Raw genomic sequence first — 16,790 nt, 5'->3', positions numbered from 1 at the left:
AGGGGCCTCTTAAATGCAGCCTCTAGTACACATGAAGTCAGTAGATGCTTTTCAGCTGAGAGCAGGAGATCCACTGCAAGAGGTTTGCGTAACCTGCAAATCGTTGCCATTAATTCTCATCTCCAGCTGTGACAAATTGGCTGCTGTCTATAGATGGATTATGTCACAAAATGTTTTGTGTAAAGCCAAGTTTGAAGTTTTGTCTGGTCAGACCCATGACTACTAAATTCTATTGTAATGATGTAATAATGACTGCTGGGTACTAATGGGTCAGAGCCTCAACAAGTTGAAAGGCGTTGATGTGATCCCACCGAGATGGTCTATAGTTTTTGAGGATTTTGCTGCTGTATCTATATTCTGAAAATATTTGGAGCTAGCACCTAAAATGTTGCTTAGGAACCTTCCTAACTGAGTGAAATGACCCGGGAGAATTTCAGTGGTCCCAATAATAAGAGCTGTTCGAATTCAAAATGATAAGGAAAGGAGCGTCAATGCTCGCTCATTTATCTCCTTTAGCCTAGGAAACACCGGACCATTCTTTATGAAAGGAAAGGAGACAATGCTGCCCCACAATTCTTTGCTGCAGCAACCTCGACTAAATGTTCCCTTTGTATAAAATATAAAACATTTGTTTATCAGGATGTGTCATTTTATTATGACTGTCAGTGTACAGCCTACAGCACACAGTGCTGTGCATTTTTGGGCATACCTTGTGTTATAACTAAAGTTGTTAAAAAAGACTAGTTTTGAAAAACTACCTTGTTCAAGCCACATTCTTCATGTCCTTATTATACTATTACCTTTCAGTACAGGTGAATTAAACTCTCTGCTACATTTATAATGGTTAATAGGAAGAGGGAGTGGTTGTGTCAGCCACTCCTGACACACACACACACACACCTCCCTGGTCAGAAACCGAAAGTAAACAAGGATTTCTCCTCTCGCTGTGGACTCTTCTGATGGAGTTGTTTGTCCAGCGTTGGTGGAAATAAGGCCGGTAAGTCAGTTCCCTCTTCTCAACGTTTCAGTGGCTCGCACACACAAAATGTGAAAAACAAATGACATGACTCGTGAGAGGCAGGTCACCATAGTTACATATAGTTCTTTTTACAATTCTTACGGTTATGCAATCGTGATGTTATCAAACCGCTGTTAATCCCGACACCCCTAAAGTGGAGTTGGATTTTTCTCCTTTCCTAACTCTTTAAGGCTTCTACTTCACATCTTTCCCTGACCCTGTGACGTATTCCATCGAGGTCAAGGAATGGTGGTTAGGAAAGGAGATTATTTGGACTTTCAGAATGCAGGCACTGAACTACACCTTCGATACAAGCTGAATGCAGATTGAACCTAGACTGTCGGAAAAGATTGATGGTCATGAATGAGCTAAATAATGCTTATGATGCACTGGGAGAGAAAAAACAAAAGAGTCATGATCTAAGGACACACCTGTCCTCCAGAGAGGTTTTTGGCATTCTCATACAGCTCATCAATAAGGGAGGTGAAGGACTGGAAGTCTGGGATGACGAACTTCTTGCGGAAGGCCTGAGTGAGCAGGACAATGTTGCTCTGGACACACCTGATGAACAAACCACAAATAGCATGCAAAAATATTGTGACTGCATGCAGATACAGGAAAAGTTTGTCAACCAAGTTTGCAAGCCTGAAGTCTGACAAACTTCTATGAATGTAATTAAGGATTGATGACGAAGATGCGTCATCGTAAAATATTCATCATTTGATTTTTTTAAACCATATGGCTTAGTATGATCCAGCACAAATCTATAAAGTGAATTATGATTTCTACACTGCCTATTGTAGGTAACTTAAAGACAATTCAATAGTGGTGAGTAGATGAGTGAATTTTGATTTTTGGGTGAACTATCCCTTTAAGCAGGAAGTGGAAACCTCCTTGCAAGACTATCTAATTCCAGGATCCTAATTGGAGTGGTACCTTGTCCTGCTCTCCAGTCAAGAAGAAAATTAGGCCTGTTAATTTCTGGAATTAACTAAATTGATTTCTTGTTATTGCTACTCTCAGCCTTAAAGTCCATGGTATTTAAGGAACTATCTAGGGACCGGACCACGTACTTTTAAACTTCCCTTTAAGGTTGAGTGTGTTACTCATGGTATTAGTATAAAGAAAATAAATACTTCCCCAGACAAATATCTATTGACTTCTACTTTTGTTTTAAAGAAAGGAAGGGAGGAAGATGGGGGTTCCCTGCATCTTTATCCTGACAAAAAATAAATAAAATAAATGATTAATTCATTCTTTTTTCTTTTTTTTTATTCAGGCAAGAGGTGGAGCAGCTGGATGCAGCAGGCAGAGGCAGGAAGTGACATATAAACTCCACTGCAGAGTTCACGTGATTTTACAACACCCAGCTCTCATCACCACACTCTCTCTTGACATCTTCGCCAGTGTCTTCTACGTGCGTGACACCACTTTTTCACTTTAAATGGGATTACATATCTTGGGAACAACTGGAGAGGGACATCTGCAAAGCTCTGCTTTGCTTGCTGCTACTGCAGCCCAATCCTGAATTAGCAGAAGATAGTGGAGTGACGATGGGGCATATTATTAAAAACTGATTCATAACTAGCCACTAGCAATTCTGACATCACCATAAATAGGTGGCATCTGGTACATACATCAATATAGTTCTTGAAACAGAGGGACCTCATTCATCAAGTTTCCTGTACAAATCACACAAAAAATGCTGTTTGATGAATATTTTTTTTGCATTTATGCAATATGCAAATTACATACTTAAGTATGTTTGAATTTGCACTTTAAAAAATATAGTCATCAAACTTCAAGTTGAAGTGAGTACATGTACTTGGTAAATGTGATAAAAATGCCACCATGGTGGGGGTATAAGATGGAGTTAAAACTTTCTCACAGGACAAGACTTACTTCTTGAATAGGTGCCGGTCCAGAGTTACGCCATCTGGTGTGTTCTTTAGAGTTTCTTTGAGGGTGTCCATACATTCCTTCAGCCGGGGATCTCCAGTGCGAAGCCCTGTGGCCTTTAGTGCCTTAATTAAGCAGATTAAAGTAAGTATATATATATGTCAAAATACTGTACATTAGCTTATATGCAAAATTTTGGAAAACCCGTTTCCTTGTGTTAGTAAACTTTCTGACTAAATATATCATTTCTATAGAAGAAAGACTCTCACAAGTGTGTTCAGCTGCTGATTGAGTCACACATGTATTCTAAAGTTATAAAGCAATTGGACCTTTTAAAAAAGTCAAATTACTTTATTCTTCTATGCCTTAACTTCAGAAACGTAAAATAATTTAAGTCAGGAACAAGTTGAAATACCGAGACATTCTAAAACTTTTGACTGGTACTGTAGGGTAACAATCAAAAACAAAGACACATTCATGCTTGTGGAGCTCAGTGGTGTTTGGCCATTATGATAATGTTCATGAATGTACTTATTAATGTTGTCATCAACTAGCATCCACCACCAAGTTGAAGTGAAACTTACTGTGAGAAATTTATGAGCGGGAATCGTCTCTTGACCTTCTGCAACTGTGTAGAAGAGCAAATCCTCCAGACTGGGCAGGATGCCTGCATTTCTTTTTCTAGGTAAGAGAAGTGGTAGACAGACAGATGTAAGACAAGGCACCTCCAGTAGAGTGAAGTAACCTCACTTAAGCACTTTGCTTAAAGTGTAAACAAAGTAGAGAAGCAGGTAAAGGAAATTAAAGTAGCAACAGGGTTGTCCTTAGGCACAAGCCACAATTGAGCCTATTCCCATCTGCCCTGCCAGAGTAAACACACTTATCTGTAGCTGCAGATACAGTCTTATCACGTTAGTGAGGTATTTCAATGACACATACTGGAAATATTCTATCCAAGTGTGAGTATAACCCACAGAGGTGTGTATGTGTGTGTGTGTGTGTGTGTGTGTACAATAAAGAGGTCAAAGCCTTCATTATGCATAAACAAACTAATTACTTTCCTGTTGACAGGTCTCCCTTATGGGCACTGTTACTCTATGTTTCTATAAATGATGGACCTGAAGCTAATCAGGTAAAAAACTTTGGGATAAATTAGTAGATAGACACCCTGATCAGAATGAATCAATATTGACTACATTAAACAAGATACATCAACTACAAAACACAGTAAGTTTAAATGCAGATTTCAACAGCTGTGCTTTGAGGTGACCACATGCAAAATGTCCCAGACTTGCTGGCATAGCTACCTTAATTGAAAATGTTGTTCCTTGCTTTGTTCAATGGTGGGGATTTTTGGCATGTTGGACACTATTCATACCACTACATGACTGACTGCATGTTGGGAAAGGACATTTTAACAGTTTTTGCACCAACCAAGTTATGGGTCAAAACAAATGGATACGAACAGGATGAAGCATTACATAGCACCAATTTATTTAGAAAAATCTTTTCATCATAGTCAATAGTAGACACCAAATACCACCATCAGTAAATGCAGGTTGGTGCATGGTTACTGGTCATGCATTTCTGATATTTTGATACCATACACACAGTGCTGCCCAACTATGTGTCAACTCACGTGCTTGGAGGCAGTGTCTGGAGCATTGTTAGACTGGGCCTAAATTCCATGAATTCCCTTGTCTTTCCCCTGCCCAGCCCTTTAGGCTCTTGGATTAATAAAGCCAACATCACAGCTTGTTCACACACTGGCCATGACACAGCACAGAGATCTGCAGAGCAGCAAATTCAGCTCAGAACAGAACACTGTTAAAATTGTTATTTTTCAAATTAGGTGGTAACCTGTGGTTTGAAGATCTCATAGAAGGAGCAAGCAGCAGGTGTTAGGGCATTTGGTTTATGGACAACATATTTTTCATAAGTAGCCTTATGTTGCACCTGTGAGTATAAGAAAGGCAGGGAAATGTTTCCCAGGACACCTTCCTGCTTGCCCTGCTTATCAAACCAGAGTCCTTTTCGTTCCATAACTAGCAGTAATCCTACAACTTCGGATTTCTCCCACATTTATACTCCTATCCCAACATCCTAGATTGTGCATTACATTAAATAAATAGTGCAATCCATTACAACCACTGATGGTAAAAAGGTGAAAAGCCAAACTCTAATCTTCCCATGGCAGAGTTTCAATGCTAACTCTGATACTCTCAGCGATGATAGATGCGTCGCCCATTAGCCACAGTAGACATGCGAAATTCCAGGATTCATTCTGCTCCTCCTTCTGGCTTCATCACCTCGTCCCTGCATCTCATCTCATTGGAACATCTGTTCCCCAGGGCAAACACTTCACATACAACCAGAGTAACAGCGACTGAACATGAGCAAACAAACCAAGATTGACTAAAATGCTGTCTGTCAGGCATGAGTAATTCAAAAGGGACCGTTCTTGGCCAAGCATCTGTTACTAAAAGAGCACTTCCATTCAGCAGAGTCAACAGGTACAACAGGTACACTACAGAGTCACAAGGCAACTAGCAAACTGCTGTGAACTGCATCATGGCATATTAACGTGTATGTTGAATAGAAGATAAATAATTGAGTGGAGAATTTAGCTAAGACAAAATCATATCTACCTGTGCACCTTAATTAAAGTGTTTGCCAAAAGGGACTGTAAGTTATTAATGTTTGAGTCTATAGCAGGAGTGTGTTTGTGTTTTGACTTTCTGCTCTAAATGTACAAAGGCCACTGGTAGCACTTTGTGCAGACACTGCAAAAAAAACGGGGAAATTAGGAAGTATTTGGGCGGTACAACGGATTTATGGTGGATATTTTTTAATTGAGTTGAAAGAACAAACACTGATCTCATGGTAGGAAATGTATCGAAATACATGAGTCACATATATTTATGTCATGTAAATTATGTCACAATATACTCCTATATAATACAATATATATTGTCATAATATAGCAATGCTGGGTATTTTGAAAATGTAAAAAAAGAGCTTAAAAAACTTGTATACCACCTAATATGTACATGTGAACAGTGCCTTGGACACCTTGTTCTTTTCTGTATTTCTTCATTTAAAAATCTCTTCCTCTTTACTAACAGATGGCTCATTCCATTGGCAACTGGGTGCTCATTGGTATAATATGAATTTCCTGAAGGTGAGACGATACTTTGTTTTAAAAAGAAGTTACAGCTCTGTGGAAACACATCATGATTAAGAGCCAGTATTCTACCTTGTACTACCTGTATTCCCTAAGCAGCTCTTGTAACTAGCTTTTCAGTGATGTTTTGAGATACAAAGGGCCACAAATGATAGTGCACACATGGAGGTCTCTAGATATCACACAATAGAAATGTGAATGCTGAGTGTGGATTTATCTTTAGCAATGTCACATCAGAAACTTAACACTAGGTTTAATTTCAGTAAGCAGTATTAAAGCTTAACATGAAGTGTTTTTCACTTTCTGTATGTGTATCAAAATATGTCATTTGTGTGTTTTTTTATATCTTTATTATATTCACGTCCACCCACTAAAGCTGCAACTGATAACATACCTATCTCTGGCTATATGGTTGTGAATCAGTACAAAGACTGACAGTTTCAATAACACTATTTATCTTGAGAATAGGTGTGCAATAATTCTGAAACCGAAACAGCAAAACAAAGGTCAACAAACTTACTGGAACCATGATACCCCAGATTTGCAGAAGCAGCCTGTTGTACTCTCATTACCCAGTCTAAGATAGGGCTGGTAAGTCGTTTTTAAAACAGTTTTTATAATATTATACTCTTCACGTCCAGTAGTCAGAAAAAAAGCCAGTGTCTGTGACCCTTGGGCAACATGGAAATGATTTAATTTGCATCGAGTGAAATGATTGGCTTGTGTACCAGCATGGCTGTCACTAACCAACCAGCCTGCGTGCATCCTACCCGTGCTCAATCTGTAGTTCTCCGGACTATTAGCAGGCCACAGATGTGGAGAGACACACACTTCTGAAGCAGAGACGATTAACAAGAAGTTATCAAGAGAGTCACGGAAAAGTCGGCCTCTACCAGTTGTCAGGCAGTGCACCTTCATGTGTTTTTTGAGAGCTTACCTTTGACAAGAGGGTTACATTTTTTCAAAGTATAGCATGATAATGTTAACTATTACAGGATTACCCACCCAACCTCTAACACTCAAACATAGTAAATCATGAAACTGACATTCTCGTCTAAGTAAGGGCAAGCTTTATATTTTGTAGAATTTAAACATTCCACAGGCATGTGTACACTGCAACTGAATGCATCAGTGACTATTTTGCTCCAATCAAGACTGAGTCATCACGCCTGTAGTCAGGTTGGTAAATTGAGATGGATAATAATAACCCTGTGATTGCAAATGGAGAGTCGTTACACACCCACTTGTAAATTATCATCAGTAATCTGACAGAAACAATATTTTCGTCCCATGTATCAAGACGTAATCTAACCCATGGATTGTGAATCATAGGCCTAGTATTGATAACAGAAAGTTCCCAATCCAAGTTTCAGTGTCTGTACATGTGAACACATATCATAGTATAGTATACACTCTACTTGTCAAATACATTTTAATGTAACCTTTCTAAGTTCAATGTAAAGATGTTTATGCTGCACTGACCCATGGGAGTCTCTGACGAACGAGGAGCTGCAAGGCATGATCAGACAGTAGCAGCATTCCTACTCAAAGCCATTTTCTACTGCAAGAATTTGGGGCCTCCCCCCACTGGAACTTTTAAATATGTTGTGGCAGTTTGGGAATAGGTTCTTCTTTTCTCTGAATGGCCTCATTTTCCCAAATACTCATGATCTCAGGACCTGGAATATGCACAAATCTGTACCTTGGAAGAGTGGAAATTTAGCTCTCCAGGTATTTGTCTGCAAAATGCTGTGGGTTTGGGTGTTGGGGTAGGGCCAATGACAAAAACAGCACATATGCCATGTCTCATTAAGTTCCCCCAGTGGAGAGGTGTTATTAGAGGCTGGAACCCCCCTGAGGGGACCCTGTCAATGTATGTTTGTATTCCTGACTCTACTTTAACTTGAAGTAAATTTGTCCTCCTGGTCCATATCTTAACATATCATTTCTAGGTCAGCAAACAGCCTGGTAATTTCAGCTGCACTGAGATCATAGAAACTCCTTCCAAAAGGAAACACACAGCACAGACAGCTAAATGTCAGCAAGGAATACAGATTGACATGTAAACTGACAGATAAGGATCACTTAAATCCAATGCTGGTGCTTCTCCATACATAAAAATGGCACATGGCAGGGAATGCTAATAAATGCAAATCTTCTGTGTTGAAAACCACATGAAAAATACTGTGGATTGATTTGACTTAAAGGAGGCATTACATTTGTATTACTTTATTCTGTATTTATTACTGTCACGTGAACCCTCTGAAACCACAGAGTGGAGGTTTAGTCTAGTTACTGTTGTGCTGGGGCCAGAGAGCAGGCTGTCATTAGTTCTCCACAGGCAGCCAGCTCTCCTTCACTGACAGTGGAAGGTCACAGTAGAAACCATTAGAATCCAGAAACACCATTAATCATTCTTACGATCAAAATGAGAGAAATCAAATACGCTTGGGAGGTTTGCTTCCAGTCTGTGTCTTGAATTCTTGAAAGTCTTATATTTTTGACCTGCTCGCCTCTTGGACGCGGATGTTTTAATCTTTCACCTCATCCCTGACCCCGCAGCAGGCCCGTTTCACCTTCTAATAACATTGATCTCTATACTAACACGTTGATAGCATAAGTGACCTGAGGCAAAAACTAAAACACACAGTGAACTTCGTTAAAGTTACTGTGAGAATGTGAAGGAGTCGTGTTTATCGCCAGATGGAACAAAGCCAGTGAAGGCAGCAGCAGTGTGGACAAGCTCCTGCTATTCGACCGTTAGAGTTAGCTAACTGTATGATACACACTTGGGTGTTGGGTCATTTGGTCTGTGAGCACAACGTGTGTGTGTTGTTAGAGGGAATGTGTTGAGTTTGTGAAGCAGCTATGCTCTGCTATAACATTAGCCAGGCACGTTACATCCGCTTGCGCGCGCCCGTGTCGTAGCCTGTATATAAAGGGCCTGCATGCGTCATAAGTCGTCAAAACCGCATCAACACGTCATGGAGTCAAACAGTTTGGCCCCAAAACAGAGTACTTGGAACCTACTTGTCGCTGTCACCATCTTTCTTCAGCTGCTCGTCCGGTTCCACGGCGCCCTCCGTCTTCACGCAGTACGAGCGGTATTGGGTGGCGCAGGGCGCGGTGCGGAGCGCCGGCCGGTGCGCGGCGGCATGGAAGACCTTCAGTGGGGAGGACGCAGCTCGGGCATCAGCGGATGCGGCGCCGGAGCAGCAGTGGCGGGTCGGTAACCAGCTCCTTCCACTACAGCCGGGCAAGGGGCGCTTGAGGGCGGCTTCAGGCAACTGCTTCAGCACTGTCGAGAACCTAAAATGTAACATCTCAATCCTGTGGAGCAATGGGAGAGAAAGTCGTGTTTCAGAGGCGGTTACAGGTGGAGAGGCGTTCGGTGTCTGAGCGGCGATGACTCACACGCGCCGGAGTCTACACATAAATAGACTCACGTTTACGCCCCTGCCTCTCTCATTGGTGGATATTAACTGGGGTGGGTCTTTGACGATGACGTAGAAGGCTCTCTTGTTCACTATTGGTGCGTGTTCCTGTCAATTGGTGCTTTTTTGACAAGCCTTCTCAGATAGCCTGGATATAATGACATCCTGTATTAGACTGGTTATTCTGCAATCAGCTGGAACTGTTCAGCTATAACTATCATTTAGACTTTGATCCGATACTTACAAGTTACAGCTCCTTGGAAACACACCATATGTGAAGTTATATATGTATTTAGAGCCAGTATTCGACCTTGTACTACCATGTACTACCATGTACTACCTGTATTTCCTCAGCAGCTCTTGTAGCTTTTTAGTGAAATGAAATAGTGAAATTCATGTTTTGAGATACACAAGACCATCAATGAATGTTCACACTTGGAGGTCCTTAGATATCACACACACACACACACACACACACACACACACACACACACACACACACACACACACACACACACACACATGGACTCAAGGGTTAATAGATGTTGACCGAATTAAGCATATCTGTCATTTTAATTGTGCTGGCCTGAGTGTGGATTTATCTTTAACTTAACACTAGGTTTAATTCTCAGTCAGCAGAATTAAAGCGTCTTTCACTTTCTGTTTGCCATGTGTATCAAAATATGTCATTTGTGTGTTTGTGATATCTTTATTATACTCACGTCCACCCACTAGAGCTGCAACTGATAACATACATACATCGGAATGCGATCATTCTAAAACCGAAACAGCAAAAACAAAAGTCAAACTTACCATACATGACAATGGAACCATGACACCTGTTGAGCCTGTTGAGCTCCTATTACTTGGTTAATGTATCAAAACCCACATTTCAAGGTAGGGTTGGTAAGTTGTTTCTAAAACACGTTTGTGTTATTATGCTCTTCACGTCCCAAGAGCCATTCATAAATAAAGTCGTCAGAAAAAAAAAGAGAAATAAAAGCCAGTATCTGTGAATGGAAAAAACCAAGACTGCGTGGATACAACGAGACCCTGTAGCAGTTATTCTCTAAAGGCCAATAATCGTTATTATGACTATGGTCATTATAAAGTCGCTAACTGTGACCTTTACATTGAAATGTTTTCTTTAAATAAAAGTGTGTTACTACGACTCCACCTGGCTTTTTGCCTCTCTATCTCTGATACTGATAAGAAATGAAAACTTGCAGCAGTGTTGACACGTTCAGCTGTACAGCCATTTCACGCATGTGTCTCTCAAACATGTATATTTCTCTCATTTATTTAAATTACATTACATTACAATTATGATCCATACTCACTTCCTCCCATTAAGCCCAAGAACTTTCTGGAACTATCAGAGGAAGCGATGATCTAATCCCCTCGTACAGTCTGTCAGGCCTGGTTTAGGCTCATATGCCACGTACCCTCAACAATGTATTAAATCAATATTACATATAATGTGTTATAATATTATAAAACGTCCAAGCCCACAATGTACCTCTCTTGAAAGAAAGAGGTTAAGGATCAGGATCCTCCCATATTCTGGGAGGGATGCGTATGAACCATACAGTCTATGGTATGAACCAGGAAGCAGGGACGCCTGACAGACTAAACTCAGGGCAGCAAATCCCCTCCTCTGCAGGAGCTCTCCACGTCTCCACCGTGGGTAAACGTCGCACTGAGAAGTTGCCACGAAAGCACAGCAGCATGATGTGGAGAGTGTTGACCTGCACACTGTGCGTCTTTGTGTCCTCACAGCTCAGCCTGTGGTGTGCCCGGGTCGCAGCAGCCGAGCTGGACACCGAGGTGAAGACCGAAGTCTTGTTTAAGCCCGAGCAGTGCACCCAGAGGAGTAAGAGAGGAGACCTGGTGAACGTGCACTACGATGGATTCCTCGCCCAAGATGGGTCTCAGTTCTACTGCAGGTAGGTGGATGGGCCAAAGGAAAAAAAACGTGGCTGCAGCTGATGGATGTTATCTTTGCAAACAGCTTGATATCGTTTGAAAGTTTGAAAACAAGTTGACAAGGTTCCTTGAGTTTCTATTTCCAGGCCCTGGTCTGAGTGATTCTTCATCTTTTTTTGTGTTATGAAATTGTAAAAGTTTTTAATAAGTAGGTGGATTGGGTAGGGGGGGGGTTGTACTTTTTGTAGTTATGGGCCTACTTTAACCCTCCTGAGTATCCATGGTCCAATAGTATCCATGATGAGAATCTGTCCATACCAGCTCAGACTCATTCAAAACGCATGTCTTCCCTGTAAATCCTTGTGATTTGAAAACGGACTCACTGGCAGGATGTTGTGTCTTTTTTGTATTATTTCTGTTTCAGTCGATCAGACAAAACTGGGCACCCTCAGTGGTTCGTGTTGGGCATCGGACAAGTCATCAAGGGCCTTGATATTGGGATGATGGATATGTGTCCTGGAGAGAAACGGAAGATAACGGTTCCTCCTGCCCTGGCATTTGGAGAGAAGGGCAAAGGTAAGTAAATGCTGCAATGTTTTCCCCACATGATAATTGCAAAATAGCACTTTGTCTCTTACGCGCTAATGGGATTTGAACTTTGTCATGAACTGTAGCTCATATATATTATTTCTATTAAGACGGATAGAAAAACCTATTACACGGAACCATTCAAGCAAGTGCATATAACAGGTTATGGGGCTTCCATCATTCTCAGCTTGGTTTGTCTTCAATTTCACATATCACTGCCAAACCACAGTGTGACAACAGTTACAATACATGGAAGCCTGTCATTGAGCAGACAAAAGCAGAAAAAGATCCGGGCACATGGTTCAAGAGGAATGTACTTAGTCTCCAAATTAATCATAGGTGTGTTCTGAGTGTAACATGCGATAAGCCGAGCAGAGTGCCATCTCCCATTTCTTTTAAAAGAGTGGATGACTGAATATGCATTCGATGTTACAGTTCCAGCTTTTGCCATCTGATATAGCTGCTTATCTTCAATTGATCTAAACATCATACAGCAGCTGCCACACTTGCAGAAGAATCCATTGTGTGAACCTTTTTAGAAAAAGCAAGTTTCTTATACATGCTGGGGCTGTACCTAAAAGGTTTCAGTTTACCACATAATGAAACCAAACATGTCCTTGCACAAATGTTCCAAGTTACTTCCTCTACAAGTAGCTTTTGATAGCTCACTGAAATGAACTGGTCTGTGGCCACTGGGGACATAGAAAACCATCAGAAATTTGCAGCAGTATTATTCATTTACGGTCAATGAATCCTACTAATACAGTTTTAAACTCGATTACCAAAGTCACTGTCCTGTTTTTGTGGTGGAAGAGCCACCGTCATACTGTCCTGTTTTTTTTCCCCAGCACTTTAATTGAAAGAGCATCACACCTCTTGCTACTCAACCGTCCATGGCATGTTCTGTAAGCATGCTCTAAGGTTTGAAGGTCTCTGCTTCATTTCTTTCTTGCATGCATTGGTGCAGCTTTCAGAAAACTAACAGCTAACAGTTTTTAACCTGCTATTTCCTACAAACCTGTTAATGTTTGTTGATGCGCTACGTTAGGATCTGATTGTTAATTTACCCATCCTGGGACTCTGTGTTTCAAGTTTCTTTTTGTCTATCAAAGAAATGCTTTTGTTTCCCACTCACCAGTTTTATATAGTTATAACCATTAAAGGCAGTGCTCTTGTTAACAAAGGTAATGTTTCAAATCACTTATTGAGCTTAATGCTTTGTAGAATCTTGCACTTGAAACCCTGTTTTTTATTTATGTGGCTTAGTAGCTGTTCATCACAAGTTGATCACAGAATCTGAAAACACAACTGAACTTCCAAATACACAACACCAATTCTTTCTGAAATGCAGTCAAATTAACTTCACAACGTAGACAATGATTAATTATAAGTTTAAGTTGTAAGTCCTGATTATGGTTTTATAAGGGCTTGCAGTCTTTTACAATTTAAACGTTTTTTTTCTCTCATGCTGAAATAGATCCAGTGCCGCCAAACGCTACAGTGGTGTTTGAGGTGGAGGTCTACTCAGTGTCCAGGGGACCACGTAGTATGGAAGCTTTTGGAGAGATGGACCATGATAGAGACAAAAGTCTCACAAAGGCTGAGGTAACTCAAATTTAGAAAATATGATAAAGGGCAAAAGGGACTTTATTAACGGCCGCAGTAACTGTTGTTGTCTGGTTTGATGTAACATAGTATTTAGGAATATGCAACATTTTTGTAAAATTTTTGAAAGTTACAACATAATTTTGTAACTTTCAAAATTAAATTCATGATTCACTGACTCGGAGGTGGGAGATTGTTGCTGCTTTCATTCCTCACCCTAAACACCTGTTATTGCACTATGAAACTTTGGTGAGCAGGTACGTTCTCCTGTGAGAAGTGTGGAACAGACAGAGTAATGCTGAACTGTAGATCAATTAAAAAGACTACAAGTCATTAAACACCAAAGTTTGTTTCCAATATTCAGTGAGGAAACGTTTAAAATATAGAGAATTCTAAAAAAAAGAGTTTGGTGTATTTGTTGCAGTAGCAGCTCTTCTGGTTCAGGAAGCCGGGGATCATGGGTAATATCCACTCAGCAGTTGTGTTTCAGTCTTTATATACAGTCTATGGTTTCAGTTCAGTTAGTGGGACTACACAGTCAGAAGTCCTCACATTAATAGACTTAGTTTTTTCTCTACATGAAAACCACTTAATCGCTTGGACAAGAAGCCCAGCAGAATTAGTCATTACATGTGGCTGCAGAGGGCGCTGCTGCTTAGTAAATGTTACGTATACCTGCATGTGTTTGCAGGGTTTTTTAAGAAGGTAAACCCACAAAAAAGACGATAGACTTTCCCACTGCCAGAAGAGGAGTTTGCCTTTCAATTTTTTCCCTGAGTTGATTCCCACTGCAGACAAAAGGGTGTTTGTGGGTTTTTTGACTAGTGGAAAAGAGGCTATAGTGTTTGGCTTTAAATCACAAGGCTGTTTAACTGAGTTTAACTAAGAAATACTGAGAGCATTTAACTCCCCATAAAAGCTTTTTTTTCATGTACAGAATAAAGTTGAGAAAAAAAAGAATTATTGCATGAAATAAACTGAACTGAAGTGGTGCTTATAGGCTTATTTCATACTTATGGAGAGAGCCACACCAGCAGTTTCAGGCTGGTTCACATCTGCTGAGTGAAGATTATGTAAGCCCACAGCTTCCTAGCTTTACATCGATACTTAGCATACATATGCAAGAGTTGTAGTATTATTATCTTCCTAAAAAAAAAAGTAAATATGTTTATTTCCCAAAACATAATGCTGTTTTTTTCACTACACTTATGATGTCAAATGTTAAATTAAATTAAATTAGCACAAAGCAACAATAATCCTGGAGTTCTGAGGCCTTGGGACAGGAGGTCATAACAATCTTGAGACAAATACATTTACTACTTTTCTGTATTACATAAAATAACAGGCTATCCAAATATAAAGAATGAACATATACAACCCAAAGTAACCTCACCTACTTTCCTCATAAAGATGAAAGGCCAACCTGATTACAGTTGTAAACATTATACAAGGACATAATTAGGCTATAAATCACTATAAGACCTTATTCAATGACCATATGAAGGACCATATTAATAAAACAAATCCCACTTCCTGCAAACCAGAATAATCAGGATTTAAGATATTTGTCATAATAGTAACCAAACAAAAATAATGTAGTTGCCTAAAAGTTTGTGGTTATGATGTTATCTGGATTGTTGATGACACAGGTGTTACCGAGGTGAACAACCTGCTATCAACACCACAGTATAATTTATTACCTCTGTGATATGTAGCTAGAAGAGCAAAATAGGAACATATTATAGAAAACAAGTGTTGCAAAACATATGTCTGTTATTTATTCTATATATGTGACCGATGAAGTGTTCCTCTATCCTCAGGTAAAAGAACATCTGAAACTGTCGTATGAAAAAGGAGGGAAGCCACGCGACGACGCTTTCTATGAGAAGATCATGGCCGATATATTCCAGAAGAGTGACCAGGACAAAGATGGGCTGATCAGTGCAAAGGAGTACAATATTTATGAACACGATGAGCTCTAATCTCAGTAATAGTTGATCCTGTCATTGCTGTTCATAAAAAAGTAGACATTTAGTTAAAGATGAAAAGGTGAAGGAAGAAGCCACCCTCAGATTATCTTAAACTGTATGTTTGTGGTGTGTTTATGGTCTACCCACTTCAGTGTGCCTCTTCCCATCTTCTTCAGTTAGTGGTTTGAATTCGGGAAAATTGAAATCTCTTTCTGTTCTATAGTTGATTTCTCTTCATATCGCGTTTCATTAGTTCAATAGCAACAATATTGAATATAAGTCCCACTGTGAATATTACAATGAGACTCTTGTGATCGACTGTAGCTTGGATTGTATCTTATCCCTAAACAAAGTCATGTAAATGTAAGAACGCCAAACACACCCATAGAAAATTCTGGATAATCACCCATTAGCTTATTTTTAGATAAGCTCTCTGAAAAAGCAGACAGGACTCAATTTATTTGACGTCATTCAAAATAACTTTTCACACCAGCAGTCACGCCTCTCTGTATGTATGCATGTATGAACATCTGTGAAAACATTTACTTTTTACTAAATGTTAGTATTTGCAAAGTTTTATTCTTCAAGTTATGTCCTTTCTCATTCAATGTGCAGCACAGTGGGCAAACCACAACATTGCACAATGCTGTAAAGTAATGTAAGAACGTAACATGACTGTCATGTGAGAATCTGAGATGTTGTTTATGTCGATACAGGAACAAACAGCTCCATTTCTCCTTTCTTCCTGTGGACTTCCTGCCCTCTAACCCGCAGCACTGCACCAGACTCTATAGTATGTCCAGTATAAACAAATGGAAATTAAAGGAAATGCGGCTGTGATTTCAAGATAATGGATGATAAAAATGCACATGGTTTGCATATGTGTGGAAAACTACAGCACATTACATGTCCCATGTAATTTAGATTTTCCTCCTTGGTTTGCAATCATGTATAAATGCGCTTTTTGTATTTGTATTTAACATCAAGCTGACCTGAGAGGACAGACCTTGTTAAACAAATGATTGTTAATGTGAAATGTTTTTCTGATCATGTTCTGCTTAGGGTTTAAACCTATGGACCCTGATGAAACCAGGTTTTCTGTTCCTCATGTTCACTCTGAATAAAGCAGGCGTCTGGTGAATAAAAAATAAAAGCCCATCATCCAT

The 16,790-nt window shown here is 39.9% G+C and overlaps 2 protein-coding genes across 4 annotated transcripts in view; one reads left to right on the top strand and one right to left on the bottom strand.

Moving 5' to 3' along the window:
• Positions 1-9,525, bottom strand: part of glsb (glutaminase b) — a 35,372-nt gene extending 25,847 nt beyond the window's left edge. For 2 of the 3 annotated variants that reach the window (XM_069533339.1, XM_020099668.2), the window contains exons 1-4: positions 9,132-9,525; positions 3,502-3,598; positions 2,921-3,042; positions 1,450-1,579 (exon numbers count right to left, since the gene is read on the bottom strand). In XM_069533339.1, the coding sequence (XP_069389440.1) occupies positions 1,450-1,579; positions 2,921-3,042; positions 3,502-3,598; positions 9,132-9,424 (642 nt within the window). In that variant the 5' untranslated portion in view covers positions 9,425-9,525. Of the gene's footprint in view, positions 1-1,449; positions 1,580-2,920; positions 3,043-3,501; positions 3,599-9,131 lie in introns of those variants that run through there. The other variant, XM_069533340.1, reaches the window with a different exon arrangement.
• A 1,567-nt stretch (positions 9,526-11,092) lies between these two features.
• On the top strand, positions 11,093-16,777 carry fkbp7 (FKBP prolyl isomerase 7). Its single transcript, XM_020099754.2, has 4 exons — positions 11,093-11,481; positions 11,886-12,037; positions 13,527-13,654; positions 15,475-16,777. Exons 1-4 carry the CDS (start codon positions 11,108-11,110, stop codon positions 15,634-15,636), a joined length of 816 nt encoding a protein of 271 aa, XP_019955313.2. The 5' UTR covers positions 11,093-11,107; the 3' UTR covers positions 15,637-16,777.
• Positions 16,778-16,790: the final 13 nt, after the last annotated feature.

The sequence above is a fragment of the Paralichthys olivaceus genome, chromosome 10 (assembly GCF_024713975.1).
Source record: "Paralichthys olivaceus isolate ysfri-2021 chromosome 10, ASM2471397v2, whole genome shotgun sequence".
Taxonomy (NCBI): Eukaryota; Metazoa; Chordata; class Actinopteri; order Pleuronectiformes; family Paralichthyidae; genus Paralichthys; species Paralichthys olivaceus.
Note: the sequence above shows the minus strand (reverse complement) of the source record. Positions and strands in the feature narration are given on the sequence as shown.

What these genes read in the sequence shown, in the direction of transcription:
- fkbp7 (XM_020099754.2), top strand. Translation starts at nt 11,108, where the DNA reads ATGCGTATGAACCATACAGTCTATGGTATGAACCAGGAAGCAGGGACG. An exon ending in ATTTGGAGAGAAGGGCAAAG is followed by an intron (nt 12,038 to 13,526) that starts GTAAGTAAATGC and finishes ATGCTGAAATAG; the next exon opens with ATCCAGTGCCGCCAAACGCT. An exon ending in AAAGTCTCACAAAGGCTGAG is followed by an intron (nt 13,655 to 15,474) that starts GTAACTCAAATT and finishes CTCTATCCTCAG; the next exon opens with GTAAAAGAACATCTGAAACT.